This window comes from Lissotriton helveticus, chromosome 6, assembly GCF_964261635.1.
Source record: "Lissotriton helveticus chromosome 6, aLisHel1.1, whole genome shotgun sequence".
NCBI lineage: Eukaryota > Metazoa > Chordata > Amphibia > Caudata > Salamandridae > Lissotriton > Lissotriton helveticus.
The window spans coordinates 2,136,492,941-2,136,513,454 of NC_136067.1; the positions used below are offsets into that span (position 1 = coordinate 2,136,492,941).

The 20,514-nt window shown below is 49.6% G+C and overlaps 1 protein-coding gene across 1 annotated transcript in view; it reads right to left on the reverse strand.

Annotated features, from left to right (window-relative positions):
* LOC144763103 (NXPE family member 4-like) overlaps window positions 1-20,514 on the reverse strand; it is a 208,481-nt gene that overhangs the window by 47,578 nt on the left and 140,389 nt on the right. Inside the window, exons 4-5 of the mRNA XM_078648399.1 lie at window positions 5,314-5,375; window positions 3,646-3,867 (exon numbers count right to left, since the gene is read on the reverse strand). Of these exons, the coding sequence (XP_078504525.1) occupies window positions 3,646-3,867; window positions 5,314-5,375 (284 nt within the window). The remainder of the gene's footprint in view (window positions 1-3,645; window positions 3,868-5,313; window positions 5,376-20,514) is intronic.

Below are 20,514 nucleotides of genomic sequence, written 5' to 3' on the forward strand. Positions count from 1 at the left end.
GAGGAATGAGAGCGCCATGAGGTGAGTGGTGAAGGTCAGAGGAATGAGGGGGCCATGAGGCGAGGAGTGAAGGTCAGAGGAATGAGGGGGCCATGAGGTGAGGAGTGAAGGTCAGAGGAATGAGAGCACCATGAGGTGAGGAGTGAAGGTCAAAGGAATGAGGGGGCCATGAGGCGAGGAGTGAAGGTCAGAGGAATGAGGGGGCCATGAGGTGAGGAGTGAAGGTCAGAGGAATGAGGGGGCCATGAGGCGAGGAGTGAAGGTCAGAGGAATGAGGGGGCCATGAGGTGAGGAGTGAAGGTCAAAGGAATGAGGGGGCCATGAGGTGAGGGGTGAAGGTCAGAGGAATGAGGGGGCCATGAGGTGAGGAGTGAAGGTCAAAGGAATGAGGGGGCCATGAGGCGAGGAGTGAAGGTCAGAGGAATGAGGGGGCCATGAGGTGAGGAGTGAAGGTCAGAGGAATGAGGGGGCCATGAGGTGAGGGGTGAAGGTCAGAGGAATGAGGGGGCCATGAGGTGAGGGGTGAAGGTCAGAGGAATGAGGGGGCCATGAGGCGAGGAGTGAAGGTCAGAGGAATGAGGGGGCCATGAGGTGAGGAGTGAAGGTCAAAGGAATGAGGGGGCCATGAGGCGAGGAGTGAAGGTCAGAGGAATGAGGGGGCCATGAGGTGAGGAGTGAAGGTCAGAGGAATGAGGGGGCCATGAGGCGAGGAGTGAAGGTCAGAGGAATGAGGGGGCCATGAGGCGAGGAGTGAAGGTCAGAGGAATGAGGGGGCCATGAGGTGAGGAGTGAAGGTCAAAGGAATGAGGGGGCCATGAGGTGAGGGGTGAAGGTCAGAGGAATGAGGGGGCCATGAGGTGAGGAGTGAAGGTCAAAGGAATGAGGGGGCCATGAGGTGAGGAGTGAAGGTCAGAGGAATGAGGGGGCCATGAGGTGAGGAGTGAAGGTCAGAGGAATGAGAGCACCATGAGGTGAGGAGTGAAGGTCAGAGGAATGAGGGGGCCATGAGGTGAGGGGTGAAGGTCAAAGGAATGAGGGGGCCATGAGGTGAGGGGTGAAGGTCAGAGGAATGAGGGGGCCATGAGGTGAGGGGTGAAGGTCAAAGGAATGAGGGGGCCATGAGGTGAGGGGTGAAGGTCAGAGGAATGAGAGCACCATGAGGTGAGGGGTGAAGGTCAAAGGAATGAGGGGGCCATGAGGCGAGGAGTGAAGGTCAGAGGAATGAGGGGGCCATGAGGTGAGGAGTGAAGGTCAAAGGAATGAGGGGGCCATGAGGTGAGGAGTGAAGGTCAGAGGAATGAGGGGGCCATGAGGTGAGGGGTGAAGGTCAGAGGAATGAGGGGGCCATGAGGCGAGGGGTGAAGGTCAAAGGAATGAGGGGGCCAAGAGGTGAGGGGTGAAGGTCAAAGGAATGAGGGGGCCATGAGGCGAGGAGTGAAGGTCAGAGGAATGAGGGGGCCATGAGGTGAGGGGTGAAGGTCAGAGGAATGAGAGCGCCATGAGGTGAGTGGTGAAGGTCAGAGGAATGAGGGGGCCATGAGGCGAGGAGTGAAGGTCAGAGGAATGAGGGGGCCATGAGGTGAGGAGTGAAGGTCAGAGGAATGAGAGCACCATGAGGTGAGGAGTGAAGGTCAAAGGAATGAGGGGGCCATGAGGCGAGGAGTGAAGGTCAGAGGAATGAGGGGGCCATGAGGTGAGGAGTGAAGGTCAGAGGAATGAGGGGGCCATGAGGCGAGGAGTGAAGGTCAGAGGAATGAGGGGGCCATGAGGTGAGGAGTGAAGGTCAAAGGAATGAGGGGGCCATGAGGTGAGGGGTGAAGGTCAGAGGAATGAGGGGGCCATGAGGTGAGGAGTGAAGGTCAAAGGAATGAGGGGGCCATGAGGCGAGGAGTGAAGGTCAGAGGAATGAGGGGGCCATGAGGTGAGGAGTGAAGGTCAGAGGAATGAGGGGGCCATGAGGTGAGGGGTGAAGGTCAGAGGAATGAGGGGGCCATGAGGTGAGGGGTGAAGGTCAGAGGGATGAGGGGGCCATGAGGCGAGGAGTGAAGGTCAGAGGAATGAGGGGGCCATGAGGTGAGGAGTGAAGGTCAAAGGAATGAGGGGGCCATGAGGCGAGGAGTGAAGGTCAGAGGAATGAGGGGGCCATGAGGTGAGGAGTGAAGGTCAGAGGAATGAGGGGGCCATGAGGTGAGGAGTGAAGGTCAGAGGAATGAGGGGGCCATGAGGCGAGGAGTGAAGGTCAGAGGAATGAGGGGGCCATGAGGTGAGGAGTGAAGGTCAAAGGAATGAGGGGGCCATGAGGTGAGGGGTGAAGGTCAGAGGAATGAGGGGGCCATGAGGTGAGGAGTGAAGGTCAAAGGAATGAGGGGGCCATGAGGTGAGGAGTGAAGGTCAGAGGAATGAGGGGGCCATGAGGTGAGGAGTGAAGGTCAGAGGAATGAGAGCACCATGAGGTGAGGAGTGAAGGTCAGAGGAATGAGGGGGCCATGAGGTGAGGAGTGAAGGTCAAAGGAATGAGGGGGCCATGAGGTGAGGGGTGAAGGTCAGAGGAATGAGGGGGCCATGAGGTAAGGAGTGAAGGTCAAAGGAATGAGGGGGCCATGAGGCGAGGAGTGAAGGTCAGAGGAATGAGGGGGCCATGAGGTGAGGAGTGAAGGTCAGAGGAATGAGGGGGCCATGAGGTGAGGGGTGAAGGTCAGAGGAATGAGGGGGCCATGAGGTGAGGGGTGAAGGTCAGAGGAATGAGGGGGCCATGAGGCGAGGAGTGAAGGTCAGAGGAATGAGGGGGCCATGAGGCGAGGAGTGAAGGTCAGAGGAATGAGGGGGCCATGAGGCGAGGGGTGAAGGTCAGAGGAATGAGGGGGCCATGAGGTGAGGAGTGAAGTTCAGAGGAATGAGGGGGCCATGAGGCGAGGAGTGAAGGTCAAAGGAATGAGAGGGTCAAGAGGCGAGGGGTGAGGATACCCTCCGGCTTGTCCTTGAAAGCAGCAAGGAAGGGCACAGACGCCACCTCTCCAGAAAGGAAGCCGGGCCCTGAGGCCAGGGAACCAGGAACAGACCAAACCTCTGCTGACCGCGTGGCCTCCCGCACACCTGGGCTTGATAAGAGGGGTGTCTTGTGAAATGCGAAACAAAGCACGTGTCAGCCAGGAGGGGGTTGGTCCCCACTCCTCTGCTTATGTTTATTTCCAACAATGGTTGCCGCTAGAACCACCCCAGCCCAAGATTACAAAGTCTTCACAGGTGGGGGGTCTCTGTGGGCATCATGTGTCTGCACTGACCAGGCTGGCCCCGGCAGAGCCTTCCCTGACCACCCATCATCCTCCTGGGAGAGGAACAAAATCAGCACTCAGTAAGAGAAATACATCTATTTCTGAGAGAAAAAACACTGCCTGGACTCTGGCATCTAGTTGATGTCATGCGCCAGGTGCCCTCAGCTCCGCCTCAACGCGCCCTCCAAGCATGGACCTTCCTGACCACGGAGAGTCCAGGCCAGGTGAGGAAGGAGGTGCAGGTCAGGGGGCTCACAGCAGGGCCTGGCTCCTGTGTCTCCAAGGACAGATACTATCACTGCAAGAAGGACAGCCTGAGGGCACCTGAGGCGTAGCCTGGCCCTGGCACTGGTGATCTATGGGGCACACCTACTTTTAAAAGTGTCGGTGAAGTATTTCATCCACTGGATCAGGGTGGAGTCTCCGATGAGGCGCAGCGACTTCCCCCGCAGGCAGCCGTTGATCTCATCCTGTGAGGTGAACCTCCTCATGCCGCAGGAGACGGGGTACCACACGTTCTGGTAGAAGTAACCCCCGGGGAAGGGCAGCGGCGGCGTCCCCGTCTTACACGGCTCCTTCGCAGGGGCGCTGTCATCTGCAAAGGGAAGAGACAGGTCTGGGTGAGTGAGAGCCGGACAGGAGACGGGACAGAGGCAGAGACGGGTCTGGGTGAGTGAGGGCTGGACAGGAGACGGGACAGAAACCCAGGCAGAGACGGGTCTGGGTGACAGAGAGCCGGACAGGAGACGGTACAGAAACCCAGGCAGAGACAGGGTTTAGTAGATGTAATTCACAAAATGTATGTCTCGAGGAACTATGAATAAAGGGTTCCCTCCTCACGCCAGGAGCGCAGGGTCATTGGAGTGGGCTACACATCTCTGTGATGGAAGAGGAGGTGAGGTGCTTGAATGGAACTCATCTGAAAAGGGTAAACAAGAGGGTGACTGAGAGGCAGAGTGCAATTAAGTGTAGGTTGCAAAATAAAACTGTACATACAGTATACAGATAGACGATGGACCCACAACAAACCATGGCCGTACTATATCTAACAGACTCCTGAAACTTGGTGGCCAGTATATTGTTGCATATATTTTTCTTTCCTGTGCAGAGTGACTACTTAATTGGTCCTGAAGAATGCCCCTAAACCCCGAGTGGGGTCACTAAAGGGTAGAAACATGTTGATCTACTGTAGGTGTACATTTGCTGATAACCCCTAGTCCTTTTGGTGTTTGATCCCGTCCCAGGAGACCACGGAATAAATGTCCTTAGGTCTTCTGTAGACAGTTTTATTTTGCAACCTACACTTAAGTGCACTCTGCCCCTCACTGCCCCTCTTGTTTACCCTTTTAACATGAGTTACCTTCAAAACCCCTCAGCTCCTCTTCAGTCTTGGAAGGTTGTAGCCCACACCGTGGACCTTGTGGCCTTGGTGTGAGGAGGGAACCCAATGCTGAAGCATGTCACCTCCGGGGGAGTGAGGGTTCTTGTCGTCAAAGATGTTCTTCTCTGCATATTAGTTGCAACACTCAATCCGACACCCAGACTGCAATAAGCTTGTGAACAGTCACCCTACACTCTTAGTTCCTCGAGACGTACTCTTTGTGAGTTACATATAGAGATAGGACGTAGCACGTCCTCTGACTCAGGGCCTCTCCCACTGGATCCCTTGTGTGTTTATGATACAGGGAATAGTAGACGCAGGGAACAAATGGAAACCTGTACAGACATCTACAGAGAGACACTTGAGAGGGTAGACAGAGCACAGACAAGGGTCTGTACAGAACAAGAGGAGACACTAACAGTAAGTATCACCCCATCACGCTCACTCATTTACTACTGTAATCTCCTATGTCCCTCACTCCCTCACTGTCTCCTCCCTCCTCACACTAAAAGTATGTATCATCCTTTCACGTTCACTCATTGACCTCATATTCTCCCTCTTGGTCCCTCACTCCCTCCTCCCTCCTCACAGTAACAGTATGTATCACCCCCCCCCCCCCCCTGCAACCCCCACCAGCACATTGGGAGCTCTGAGACTCACTTGTACACTTCAGAACATCCAGGTCCTGCAGGCCATGAGGGATCTCTGCTCGGATGTGAGAGCTGGAAGAGAAGGAGAGAGAGGTGATAGGCTGAGAGTCGGGCATGAATAGGAACACGGCAGATACACGGGTGCTCATGGCAGATACACGGATGCTCATGGCAGATACACAGATGCTCATGGCAGATACACAGATGCTCATGGCAGATACACAGATGCTCATGGCAGATACACAGATGCTCATGGCAGATACACAGATGCTGAAATCAGGAAAGTCCAGCCTGGCCCCCCCGTCCCTGCTGCGCAGAAGACTGCTCCCCATCCCCAGCTCTGTCTTTGCACATGACTACAACCCTGCTCATTTCTTACTCAAAGAATGTATCTTATCCGGACAATGACTGACACCAAAGGGAACTGAAAGGACATCCAATGCCCTTGGCCCTCAATGTTCTACAGTGTCGTGTTCTTTCAGGGTTTCTGCCCAAGAACAGAACTATGCTTGGGATCATGGGACCTTCGTAAGTAGAGACTGAGTCATCCCACCACCTTAGTGCCCACGAGCCCAGAGCCGGCTAGCTGTAGTGCATCATGTGCTCTCCTACTCTCTCACAGAGAAACAAATGATTAGACATCCCAGAACACAACACTCCCAGAGCTCTCAGGGATCGTGATAGCGAGACACGCCCGTTCGCTCTCACTCTAGCACTGGTCGACAATAAGATCTGACGGAGACACAAAACAGTTTAAAACATTTCTTTCAACTAACGTGCCCTAACATGCAGGAAAATGTATAGTACAAATATAGTCAGCATAGCAGCGAGTCCATACATCATTGAGGGGATGTCATCATGAAAAGACGATGGAGGAAAGACGGTAAAGCCTATCCTCCCTCCCCTTGCTAAGAAGACGTATTATTATATATTAGAAGATCTCTGGGCTTTGTCAACAGTCCCCGCACCTCAGACTATAGATGGCGGTTCTGCATCATAGGTGCTGTCTCGCTCTTCTGCCTGGAAAGGTCCCTCTCCTATTGTGTGCTCCCTACGCATGCGTCCCCATAATATCGATGTACGAGTTTCCAACACCAGCTGCATCGGCATGTTTTGTCTTGGTCCTAGGGCCTGACCAGAACAGAACGACAAGGAGCATTGTTTATCGACCTTGCACACCATGTTCAGACTAAACTCCAGGAACAGGCAGAGAACGAACACAGCAGAGAGTTCTCAAGTGAAAGGCACTAACGAAGTTGTTTGCAGAAATAAAGCCATGTAGTAACATGCACAAAGCTGCATAATGGCTGCAGGGCTCATACTAACTTAGTGATGTCGACAATGTCCCCAAAGCCGTGTGACAGTGTGAGTCCGCGATGACAGAACGCTTGTGGCTCCTTATGGACTCCATAGAACTCTGATGTAAGCGTTATAACGGAGTGAAGTGAATGCAGGATTAGAATGTTTCGTTTGCGCTAACATGCAGAAGAAGAAAGACGTGTTCTACTAAGCTCTATGTGTGGCATAGTCCTTGGCGAGCACCCAGACCGGGTAGGCTGCTACAATAAGTGATGAGATAGCGGATAAGAAACCCAAAGATCGACAGTGCTATCCCAGAAAGTTTGCCGTGGTGCAGCAAACTGCTCGTGTTTGCCACGTGTGCCGCAGTCAAAGTGCAGAATCGACGTTTGGCGTATGTGAATTTAAAGTGCAGACCCAGTCTGTGTAAAGCATTTGACAATAACAAAAGGTTTGTCGAAAAGTCCACATATCTTTTACTGAAAAAGTACTGGGAAGGTCACAACGAGAGGTACTGCGCTACTACACAACTCAAAGATAAACATCTTACGGAGTGATATGCTATAGGCAGATGCAAATAGGTATTGAAAGAGCAGCAAATTGCAAGATAACCTTCGAACAGAAGTGCTGCAAGGCAGAGACCAACCAGGTGTCAGACAGCACAAAGAGACGTCTAAAGACAAAATGATACAGATACAAGAAGCAGTCATCGGCTGACCAGTACTGATTAAAGAGTGGAGTGGTGTGGCTCACTGGTTAGAGGCAGCAGACCCGGAAGCAGAGAACGGCCCGGGACCAGGGTTCAATTCCCGACGCGGCAGGATCGTGGACCAGGGTCAGCGGACTCGATAATTCTCGCCTATGTGCCTATTCTAACCAGGGATCACACTCGGCAACTCTGGGCATTAGCTTGCCTAATCTCTAAAACGGCCCCCACCTTCGCCGGGGATGCCTGGTTTCACCTTGGAGATACCCAGTAGGGACCATCTCACAGGGATAGCCAGGACGGGCTCCCCAGCGGTCTACAGCGCCACGACACCTCAGGGCAGCAGTGCGCTTTACAAGACACATACATTTACATTTACAAAGAGAGTCATCATGTCACAGCACTGGAGGGAGTGACCCCCAGAGCAGGTGCTTGAGGTTGTGCATGTATAGATGCCCATACCTGAAGAGGCACGCCACCAAAGGTGCCTGTTGTCGGCTTAGAACATCTCCAAAAGTCTCCTGAAACAGAGGACTCCAATGGAGTCCATAGTTTGAGGTCAAGGTTCCACAGGCTGTCCAAGATGTCCCGGAGACCGGCTTGTCGCAGGGCCTTAAAGATGGTATGGATGAAGCAGGCCTAGCGGACAGCTGACAGTGTCTGAGAGAACTCAGCCTGCAGTGCCAGCCAATCTCGTAAATGGTTACAGTGCTGCTGCCTTCTTGAAACCACCACCATTTGATACAGCCAAAAAGGCTGAATATTGGCTGCGGATGGACTGCCTGGATAGAGACACTTGATGATTTAATTGATGCTATAGAAGAAGCTGATAACAAGAGGATTAATAAGTACCTTTAGAATGTTACTGGTGAAGGTGTAAAAGAAGTCATAAAGAAAATGCTGCGAGATGACAAAGTTGCAAACAGTCAAATCAAAGAAACCTTGAAACTCAAATTCAATCCAATGCCAAATGTAGGTTACGAAAGGTACACCGTCAGTCAAGAATGACAGAAAGCTGGTGAGGCCATTGACAAATGTGTTAAAAGACTGGATATGCTCAACAAACACTAAGTTGAATTCGTTTTTTGATGAGGAAGCTATGTTCCTCAGAGTGATTGACGGATGCTTGTCAGATTCATTGAGACAACAAATGCTGAGAGACACTCCTAGGGCCTCATTTATGAGAAGTGACGCATCGCTGCGTGAAAGAAGTGATGCTTCACTGTTCACTGCGCCCTCCTTGCAACATGATGGATGCGTCATATTTACTGTATGATGCATCATGTCGCAAGGAGTTACAGATACGTCAGTATTTCTGACGTATCTGCAGATGCAAAAGTGACGCATTGCTGGAGTGTGTCACAAAAGTGACGCAACTCCAGCAATGTGTCGTTTCACATGGGGCGAGCCCCATGTGAAAAGGTCTGCATCAGTCTTACGCCTGCTGTGAGGCAGGAGAAAGATATTGATGCATTTGCGTCCTAGAAGTGGTGCAGTGATATCTCATAGATTTCACTGCGTCACTTCTACAAGGCTTACTTGTGTGGAAACGCCCCCCCTGCATACATTATACCTGACACAGATATAACGTAGCGCAGGGGTTTACAAAGTGATGCATCTGCTTAGAGGCATCACTTTGTAAATAGGGCGCAACAAGGGGCATGTTTTACGCCGCCGATGAATCACAAAAAGTGACGCAATGGAAGCGCAAAACTGACGCAAGGCCTCATAAATAAGGCCCTTAGTCTGGAGCGAGTTGTTATGGCTACCAGAGCTGAAGCGCGTGCTGATCAATAAGCTGCAGACATGGAGGCCGGAGGTGTCCAGAGTCATGAAAAGTAAGCCAAAGCACAAGACAGAGGGTTATAAAAAATAGTTGTGCTTCATATGTGGATTTTCGTTTCAACACAAAGTTAAATATCCTGTCACTGGGCAGATCTAGATCTGCATAAAAATACACAAAGTAGACCGGCATCTAAATCTTCGTCAAACAGTTTTCCATTATCAATGTCAAGCAGAAGTGAAGAAGATGGTTGTGCCGTGTCGATGTTTACCTCATAGATACGTGTGCATTTTGACTGGCCGATGTGAGAGAAAATTCTGCTGGTCCAAGAAAAGTCAACACGACCAAGCACCACGGTCATTCAAACATTGTCAGAAAATCACACAAAAATTCAACAGTTGTATAATACCTTTCATTATCGACAGTGGTGTGTTGATAAACATTATGCCTGTGGAGAAATATAATGAACTGTCTCCGTTGCCCCGACTTACTCCATTGAAAACTAAAGTGTATACACGGGCTGCATTGACGCCACTGAAAGTCAAGGTGCATTTATAGCAACTTTGAAACACAGGAGAACAAAAGTTCAAGCATCCATTCATGTACGTCAAGGTACGTCGTCATATACCTGTTTACTCAGCTTCAGCACAGCTGCTGATAAGGGACTGATATCAGTGAACTATAACTGGAATACTCATCACAAAATAGTAAGTTTCTCCAGAGTGCCTCTACGGAGCCCTGGCAATCCTTCCAAGACAACGGAAGGATACCTACATTTAATTATGAAATCAAGCACTCCAGCTGCTATTTTGTTGTAACAAATTGTCACAGCCACGAGTCAAGATAGCGACATGCTGAAACTGAAAGGCATCAGTCATGGTACAGGTGCCCTCGACCGATTACCAGTGACAGCGAATAGCAGAAGTTTAAGAATGTCAAAGATGAACTGTTCATTACTCAGAAAGGCATCATTCTAAGAAGTTGACACCTGCCACTGGGGATAAAGAATGCACGGACAACAGGAGTGGGATAAAGAAGGCACGGACAACAGGAGTGGGATAAAGAAGGCACGGACAACAGGAGTGGGATAAAGAAGGCACGGACAACAGGAGTGGGATAAAGAATGCACGGACAACAGGAGTGGGATAAAGAAGGCACGGACAACAGGAGTGGGATAAAGAAGGCACGGACAACGGGAGTGGGATAAAGAAGGCACGGACAACAGGAGTGGGATAAAGAATGCACGGACAACGGGAGTGGGGTAAAGAAGGCACGGACAACAGGAGGGGGATAAAGAAGGCACGGACAACAGGAGTGGGATAAAGAAGGCACGGACAACAGGAGTGGGATAAAGAAGGCACCGACAACGGGAGTGGGGTAAAGAAGGCACGGACAATGGGAGTGGGATAAAGAAGGCACCGACAACGGGAGTGGGGTAAAGAAGGCACGGACAATGGGAGGGAGGGCGCGGTTGTACAGAAGGCACCAAAGCACGACAAGTAAGAGAAACTTTATAAAGAAAATAGTGCTTAAAGACTAAATAACAGCTCCTGTGTAACAACCGAAGTAAAAGGGCCAGTCACCATAGGAGGTGGCAAATGAAGAGGAGGCGGTACTAAGGGGGGACAAACAAGCCTATTTACAAATCAGAAGCCAGCATTTAGAACGGACAATGACACAAGCCAATGGCAAATATGAGCAGAGAGTGGACGGGGCTTCTCTTCCCAACTCCACTACAACAAGTCTCGCAGAAACTCGACCTTAAAAGGGTTCATGGCATGTGGGAAGCACACAGGGAAAAAGAAAAAGCTCCTACAAATACTTGGGCGATTGGCTCCAGGACCACACTGTCCATCTTCAGCATTTGAACGCCCGGAAGCCTCAGTTTCTCTCGGCCATCTTCGCTTTTCGGGAACTTCTGGCCAACACTGCAAATCCAACACAGAGCCTGAAGTTCCATGTGGTGAACGCAAAACTAGCACCAACCCTGGCCTATGGGGCTGAAGCCTTCCCAAACAAAGTGATATCATTGTTAAACATTGCCCAAATCAAGGTACTCATCCTCTTGGTGCCTGGTGATGCCTCAGTCCTAAATAAGGCTTGAATCTGGGGGACCAAACAAGGCCTCGCTCGTGAGCCAGAGCTGCTCAAAGACTCCATGCACTGGGCAGAGCAGACACTGAGACTCTCAAGAGGGTCATCTGGGAAGAAATCCCTGCAACTCATATCAGAATGCCTGGGCAACTGCACGAAAAGACGCGCTTTCAACGCTCGAAGCAGGATCCCTATGGCTCCAGCCTCAAACAAAAAGGCACAATAACACCAAAGGGTATTGCTCGTAGACAGCAAGGCTGAGCAAATATACACCAATAAACAAAAAGAATGCCAATGCTGCTTCTTATTTTACAAAAAAATTAGAAACCAGATGTGGGAGACCACCTTCACTTCATCTTAAAGCTTATGAATCGCTTTTATTTCAACATTTCAATTCAATTTTTTGAATAAATTTCTCCCCACATACAAAAAGATATATACATTAGACACTATACCCAAACATATACTGTACACAATACACAACAATCTAGAAAAACATACTTATCAAAATGTAATTCACAGCATTCTTACCATTCATACAGTCATACATTCCATACTCAAAACATATATCCTAGAAACACTCTTATAGTGTGAACCAAAAACAGAATTTTTTTTTCAATTAAACCTTTGTTAGAAATCCTTGATTAACAATTTTTACAGAAACAATTTGTATTCAATAGGCTCAATTGAGTTGGAAAAAATCCTATTTACTACACATTACGATAAAGCCAACTGCTTGGTTCCTCCAATGGTCTACGCGTTTCAAACCCTTCTAAGTACAAGGTTCTCGTCAGGACCAACCTCACTCTAAGGGAGTTCTGCTCGTGTAATGGCCGTTAGTTGCGGCATTAGAAATGAATCCTGACTGGATAGATATTTTGGTGTTATCTGGCAGGATAGTCACTTGTGACCTGCGCGGTGGTCGGGGACATGGCTCCGTGGTACGTGGCGAGCAACTGGCCCGTTGTGGCAATTAGGATCCGGGCCGTAGTGCGATGCAAGTTCCAATTTCTTGCTCGTAATCTTAATTCTCCTCACTTCCTGTCGATTCCGGGTTGTAGCCAATGAGTACGCCCGTTGCCAAATATCTATCCAGTATTTCTGTTTTTGGTTCACACTATAAGAGTGTTTCTAGGATATATGTTTTGAGTATGGAATGTATGAATGTATGAATGGTAAGAACGCTGTGAATTACTTTTTGATAAGTATGTTTTTCTAGATTGTTGTGTATTGTGTACAGTATATGTTTGGGTATAGTGTCTAATGTATATATCTTTTTGTATGTGGGGAGAAATTTATTCAAAAAATTGAATTGAAATGTTGAAATAAAAGCGATTCATAAGCTTTAAGATGAAGTGAAGTTGGTCTCACACATCTGGGGGCATATTACCAACGTTAAGCGATATTTATCGCTAACGATGGTTAGCAACGAATTTTTTAACGCTAAGCATCGTCAGAAATTATCGCAGATAAACCTTGCTATTATCAAGGTTTATCGCAAATGCGATAAAAAACGGCCGCAATGCATGAATATCGCTGAAAAGTCAGCGATATTCATGCATTATCGAGCAAATGCTCTTAGCCATGTTATCCACCTCCCATTGGATAACATGGCTAAGATATGCTCAGGGCAGGTGTTAGCTTTTGGAGATATTCGCGCTTAGCGCGAATATCTCCAAAAGTTGGTAATAGGAGATAGCGATGTTAACATCTTGGCACGCCCACTTTGCATGTCATTAGTGATAAATATCACTGACATGCAAAGTGGGGCCTAAGATGGTCGCTATCTCCTACTAGCTGTCGCTAACTGGTGTTAGCTACAGCTAGGTAATAGGGAGATAATTTTATCTCCGCTTTCTTGGCTTTTAAAGCCAAAAAAGCGGAGATAAACCCCCTTGATAATATGCCCCCCTGGTTTCTAATGTTTTGTAAAATAAGAAGCAGCATTGGCATTCTTTTTTTTATTGGTAAAACAAAAAGGCAGCTTAAACTACTTAATAAACAGGTCAGGGGCATCTCATTCTCCAATGACAAGGGATCATTCTGTGGCAGAAGTCATTCTTGGATGTCCATTAACACGTGCAAGCATTTGATGCACCAGGCGTATCTGACAGAGAACTGCAGGCGCGATTATAAAACCAGGCTGCTGCAACTCCGCTTCCGCACTGACATGGGACCCTCGACCAAAGTGGCTTCCAAAACCATCGAGAAGGTGTGCCGTCTCTGCTCCAACCAGGAGGAATCACTAGCCACATTCTATGCACTTGCACTTTTCTGCTCAATGATTGCCACTTCTGCCTCGGTAGCATCTTTAATCAATTTGGAGCCATTCAGTAATGTTCTGTTTGAAAGCCGCCACTGTGAAGTTCATAACGTTTATGAAAATAGCAGCCAACTCTCTGGCTTCCAGACCCTATGTGACAGCCTGAGGGTAAACCCAGGCATGACCCCTGACAACATTCTTTTAAGATCTAATGGAAGCCTGCATTTCCCTGAATGTGAACTCACAGTGTAAATTTTGATCTTTTATTATTAATGTTTTTCTTCAACTCGATAATTTATCACCCAACTCTGCACAAATGCACTTTCTCATCTTGTACAACAGGTACTTGAATTGTCTCAGTTTTCATTGATCTTTTATGTATGGTTTTTTTGGACTTGGCCCTTTTTTTCAGGGTCATCCCTCAACTTTTTGCCTTCCTCCTATATTTTTTCGGACCTGTTATTGGCTATTTTATGACTCTGGGCACTTTATCACTGCTAATCAGTGCTAAAGTGCATATACTTTTCCTATTGTAAATTGATGTATGAAATAGTGATTCCATGATTGGCTTATTTGGTTTACCTGTCAGACCCCAGTAAAGTGCACCCGGAGTGCCGGGGCTTGTAATCCAAATACTGCTAGTGGTCCTGCAGCGCTGGCTGCGCCACCCACAGAAGCAGCCTTTAAAAGATGTCTAGGGTCTGCCATTGCAGAGCCTGTGTGCAGTCTGGTACTGTCATGCTGACTGGGCAAGTACACCCACTTGCCAGTCCCTAAACCTTCCCTTTTCTTCATATCAGACATCCCATGGTAGGCCCAAGGGCAGGGTGCATTGTAAGTATAAGGTAGGACATGCCCTGCTGTGTGTGACATGTCCTAATAGTGAATTAACAGCCATTTTCGTTTTAAACTATTGAAAGGCTACCTGTTCTCCATAGGCCAGAAAAGGCAGTTAGATTATTATATTTTATAATCCTATCTGACTCAGGGAACACTGTAGAAATTCGAGTTTAGTATGCCTGAACTCAGAATGATAAAATACATCTTTTATTGAAGTTGGGGGAATATTATCAAGCCCTGTACATAAACAAATCTTCCCTGCCTGCGCTGGTGTTAAGTTGTAAAACTTATCGCCATCGCAGCGGGAAACGCTAGGCTGCACCATATCCTTGGTAATATAGTGCAGCCTAGCGTTTCCGAAGTGGAGAAGAGAGGCGTTAGGCCAAGGCGGCTAACACCTCTCTTCGCCACTTTGTTGGTAATATGCCCCTTGGTTTTAGCAGTCTGTGCTTGAAAATACCACTTTTAGAAAGTAGGTATTTTCTTGTCTAACTATCCAAAGCCTGCCTCTGCTAGGTTGTATATTCCTTGTCTGGAGTTTGAGTGACAGGGCTGGGGGAGTCCAGGAGACAGGGTGAGTCCGCCCAGTGGTGAATAGAGAGATCTGCATCTAGATGGGAGGGAGGAGTTGCACCTGGGACTTGAATAGGGCCGTGCCTGCCTTCCACCATGCTGGCTCCACCTCCTGTGGGGCGTCTGATATTTCTGCCCTGCACTGTGAAAGGAAAGAAGGAGTCTTGTCAACAGAGTGCTCCAGAACTGGTTTGGACTGGGCAAAGCCCCCTCTGCCCTCAGAGGACAAAGGATTTTGGGGTATAAATATTGGGACCCTGACCCCAAGATTTAGATCACTTTTGGACAAACAAGAAGAAACCTTTACTGAGGAGAGGAACCTGAAGAAACTGAGGAGAGTCCATCCCTATGCTGGAGTACTGCTAGGGGGATTGGCCTGCAGCGGTTGCCTGACTGCCAAAGATAGGAGAAAGGGACTTTGTGTACTTTCAACAACTTGTAACGATCTCCATGGGCTTGGAACAGAGCTTGCCTGCTGCAGAAGTCTCAGGGCCAACAGACTTTACCCCCCAGCTCCCCAGAGTTCCTTGGGAAGTTCCTACTGCTTTTTTGGGCCTTCTGAGGGACTGTGTGTCGCAAGGAGCTGGAAGTGTGACTCAAGAGGAAGAAGCGTGTCGCCATCGTAGCCACTGCCGTCTCATCTCTGAACAAGGATGTCGCTGATGTAGCTGACGCATTGCACTGCATCGAGAGAAGCATCTCGCACCAAAGAAGAAGCGTGTCGCAGTCGCAGCTGCTGCCGTCGCATTTCTGGACAAGGATGTCACGACTGTAGCTGACGCATTTCACTGCATCAAGAAAAGTACCTCGCATCCACGGAGAAGTGTTCCACCATCGGAGCCGCTGTTGTTGCATCTCTGAACAAGGGTGTCGCCGCTACAGTTGCCGCATCGAGCGAAAGCGTCTCGCATCGAGGGAGAAGAGTGTTACCGCCAAAGCCGCCGTCGTCGCATCTCTGAACAAGGGTGTCGTTGCTGCAGCTGACGCATCGAGCTGAGACTTCTCGCAACATCGGAGAAGCGTGCCGCATCTGGAAGACCTTAACGTCTTCATTTCTTTGCACCAGAACATTGACTTAAAGAGTTGAATTTCAAGAACTGAACAGAACTAAGCTAAAACTACCATTTTAAGTACAGTATTGTGGATTTTTGTTGTTTGCGGTCTTGTGTTAAGTCTATATAAAGAAAACGTATTTTTGGTATAAAACCTGTGTGGTGTCCATCAGTAGTGTTGTCACTTGATTCCTGTATGTGGTCACAAAGGCTTTACACACTGCCTCTGAGATAAGCCTGTCTGCTTGTGCAAAGCTACCAAGGGGGTGAGCAGGGGTTATTTTAGGAGTGTACCCCCTTACCCTGACTAGAGACAAGGGTCCCTATTTGTCACAAGTACCTACCTGTGCCAACTAGAGACTAACCCTGGGTGTAGTTCACGAAGTAGCGCTACGCGTAGTTACACGAAGTGCACTTCGCACTATGCGAGCTACGCATAGCACTACGCGAACTGTGTAGTAGCCTGTTCGCACTGTGCAAGATGCCGTTTTCAATAATTGCACAGTGCGGACAAGCATCCGGCACTGTGCAATCATTGAAAACAGCATCTTGCAGAGTGCGAGCTGTAGTTTTCTGCCGCTCAAGTAGATTTTTACTCGAGCTGCAGCTTTCTCAACACGGACTGGTAGTTTCTCATCGCGAGCGGTTGCGAGCATACGCAACCGCTCGCAATGAGAAACCTGACCTCCCCGCATTGAGAATCTCGCCGGAAGGTTTATTTTCCACGCTCGCGATTGGCAACTTGATCGCTATGAAACATGGAGATCAACTTGGCCAGCCTGCCCTCACTCTAGAGAGATGAGATGAGAACCTTTTGTTAGGACATGAAAGTCAACATGGGAGTTAAGGCCATGGAAAATGAGTTGATCAGGGCCCCCAAAGCTTGGGAAGAGGCCCACAGACTGCCTCCACTGCCGGAGAAGGAATTGCCCTAAGGTAGCAGGGAAAAGGAAAATGTGGAAGATGATACCAGGAGTATCATGGAGGGAGAATGTGAGAACTGGCCCCCCCTACATCGGACCGATTGTGGCTTCCTGCTCTGGTCCATCGCTAGCCAGCGATCCCTGCAAGACAGCATGGCAGCATTGGACCTGGAAGATAGAGCCAGAGCCCTGGCTGAGATTAGACTGGTCCTGGAAGAGAGAAGGCCAGACTGGGCCAGGAGCCCAGAGAAGACGGTGTCAGCAGAGGTGCAACTGGAGTTGTTGATATAGGGGCCCCTGATGTCAAACTGTCCAGAGTGATTGTCCATAGTTATGTCTATGGGGATGAGCTGGACAAGTGGCTGTCCTCATGAGAGAGCTCGCAGGATGAGAAGGGTGGGTACACAACATGAGGGAACACTTATATGTGAGTTAGAACTGGTAGTTGGGAGGGACAGACTGCTCACAGGCGATCATGAGATAGCAGAGTCCTGACCACTCACGAAGGCAGCACAGGTGGAGCTGTCTGGTTTGACCCTTGAGAGGAAGGGGGCTTCAGACATGGATAGGCTTTGCTGATACTTCATTTAAGGCACTAGATGATTGGGTTAAAGGCAACAAAGTATGCACCTTTGAAGAGCTTTACAGTTTAATTGTCAAGGAGCATGGTTTAGCAATGTTTCACTCAGAGAAGTAGCACCAGCATCTGATGGACTTTAACCTGTCTACCCCCAGGGAACTGGCCAAGACAGCTGATGAGTGGATTTGTACCAGGTGACCCTGGGAAATGACCAGTAGAAAAGTGGTCAGTCCCCCTTCAGGGGAAAAAAAGGGGTAAGGATAAAAAGACTAGCCCTAGAGACCTTTCAAACAATGCCAAAGTGGAGGATAGGGGGGGGGCGAGTCACATCCAATTCAAAGGGGAGGGAGCATCAGGGAAAGAAGTTTCCCCCTCAAAGGCTGGGGGGTGTTTTCATTGCAATTTGCCAGGACACAAGAGGGGAGATGCAGTGTGCACAAAGGCCCCCACCCGTGAGCAGTCCAAGGGGTTGAGCAATGCAGTGATGGGAGATTGCCCCTACAGATACCAACGAGTACACAAAGGCAACCTCTGTGCCCACGGGTGGGGAGAACACTGAACCTTTGGCTCACTGGCCTCCAAATATGGAGAAAGACCAACAGTGGCCTGAAATCAGTGAGGCGAAGCCTTTGAGGGATACAGGTGCCAGTGTAACCATGGTGATGGCCAAATTGGTTTCCCTAGACCAGATCCTACTAGCGGAAGTGCATGAGATTTTCAATGCTACCAATGTCACCAAGTCACGCCCAATGGCTGTTGTTGACTTTGAGTGGGGAAGAGTTACTGGCCCAAAGCAAGTTGCTGTGTCCCCTGCCATCCCAGTAGAGTGTCTGCTAGGCAATGATCAGGAAATCACTGATTGGGACGCGGATTCAAGAAGAACCCACGCAGCTAGGTTTTGTGTAACTACCTGAGCATAGGAGGCCCAGGGGGAGCGTCGAGGGTCCTGGAGCCTGAAACAATGGCCAGGCCTTAAGAGCCAGGAACAGGGGCAGGGAGGATGGCACTTGACCTTCTAAAAGTCCACAGGGCCAGAAGGAAACCAAGCCTCAGACGGAAGGCCTGGCACCTCAAGAGGGCACTGCTGCCCCAGTAGACTTCCCAGACTTAGCAAAGATCCGGGAGCAGGAGGTCCCTCCAGAGAGGACCTCAGCCAAGGACAAAGGACGTGTCCCCCTCTAGAAGACCCGCAACAGTTAGCTGGCAGGCAGGAGCAAGGGGATACCAGTGGTACCTATAATGTACACTGGGAGGAGGTCCTTGTGTACAGCGAGGCAGGGGAGCCCAAGCCAGGGCACCAGAAGAATGCTGGTCCCCAACAGCACATGGAATTCCTCCTTCATCTGGCCCATGATATCTCCTTGGCTGGACACCGGGGGCAGACAAAGACCTAGGGGAGGCTGGCCTATCACTTTTACTGGCCCCAGATGTTGGAGAAAGTTAAGTAGTTTTGTCACTCCTGTGTCACCTGCGAGGCCAGTGGCAAGGCAGGGGGCACGAATAAAAGCCTCCCTGATACCTAATCCAGTGGTGGGTCTCCCTTTCAGAGGGTCGGGATTGACATTGGGGGCCCCCCAGACCCTATCAACAGCCCCGGGGAACAGATTTATCTTGGTGGTAGTGACCTATGCCACCAAATATTCCCTGTAGAGCAGCCACTGCCCCTGTAGTGGCTAGAGCCCTCCGGGGTATCTTCACCAGGGCTGAGTTCCCTAAGGAGGCAAATGTCAGAGAGAAGCCCAAGTGTTATGTCTGTCAATCTGAAGCCAATGCGGGAAAAGTGTGGCGTTACTTATAGGTTCACCAACCCCTATTCTACCCAAGTAGTTGAAACATTCAACAAGACCAATAAAACATCTGTAATTCTAGAAAGCACATGGAGTAATTACCTGTCGAAGAGCGGCCTCTCCAAGTCGGTGAGAAAGGAACCATGATAACATCAAAGGAGTAACTCTAGAGGACACGCAGTGCTTACCTGTCGAAGAGCGGCCTCTCCAGGTCGGTGAGCTAGGAACCATGATAACATCAAAGGAGTAACTCTAGATGACACGCAGTGCTTACCTGTCGAAGAGCGGCCTCTCCAGGTCGGTGAGCTAGGAACCATGATAACATCAAAGGAGTAACTCTAGAGGACACGCAGTGCTTACCTGTCGAAGAGCGGCCTCTCCAGGTCGGTGAGCTAGGAACCATGATAACATCAAAGGAGTAACTCTAGATGACACGCAGTGCTTACCTGTCGAAGAGCGGCCTCTCCAGGTCGGTGAGCTAGGAACCATGATAACATCAAAGGAGTAACTCTAGAGGACACGCAGTGCTTACCTGTCGAAGAGCGGCCTCTCCAGGTCGGTGAGCTAGGAACCATGATAACATCAAAGGAGTAACTCTAGATGACACGCAGTGCTTACCTGTCGAAGAGCGGCCTCTCCAGGTCGGTGAGGTAGGAACCATGATATCATCAAAGGAGTAACTCTAGAGGACACGCAGTGCTTACCTGTCGAAGAGCGGCCTCTCCAGGTCGGTGAGGTAGGAACCATGATAACATCAAAGGAGTAACTCTAGAGGACACGCAGTGCTTACCTGTCGAAGAGCGGCCTCTCCAGGTCGGTGAGGTAGGAACCATGATAACATCAAAGGAGTAACTCTAGAGGACACGCAGTGCTTACCTGTCGAAGAGCGGCCTCTCCAGGTCGGTGAGGTAGGAACCATGATAACATCAAAGGAGTAACTCTAGAGGACACGCAGTGCTTACCTGTCGAAGAGCGGCCTCTCCAGGTCGGTGAGCTAGGAACCATGATAACATCAAAGGAGTAACTCTAGATGACACGCAGTGCTTACCTGTCGAAGAGCGGCCTCTCCAGGTCGGTGAGCTAGGAACCATGATAACATCAAAGGAGTAACTCTAGATGACACGCAGTGCTTACCTGTCGAAGAGCGGCCTCTCCAGGTCGGTGAGCTAGGAACCATGATAACATCAAAGGAGTAACTCTAGATGACACGCAGTGCTTACCTGTCGAAGAGCGGCCTCTCCAGGTCGGTGAGCTAGGAACCATGATAACATCAAAGGAGTAACTCTAGAGGACACGCAGTGCTTACCTGTC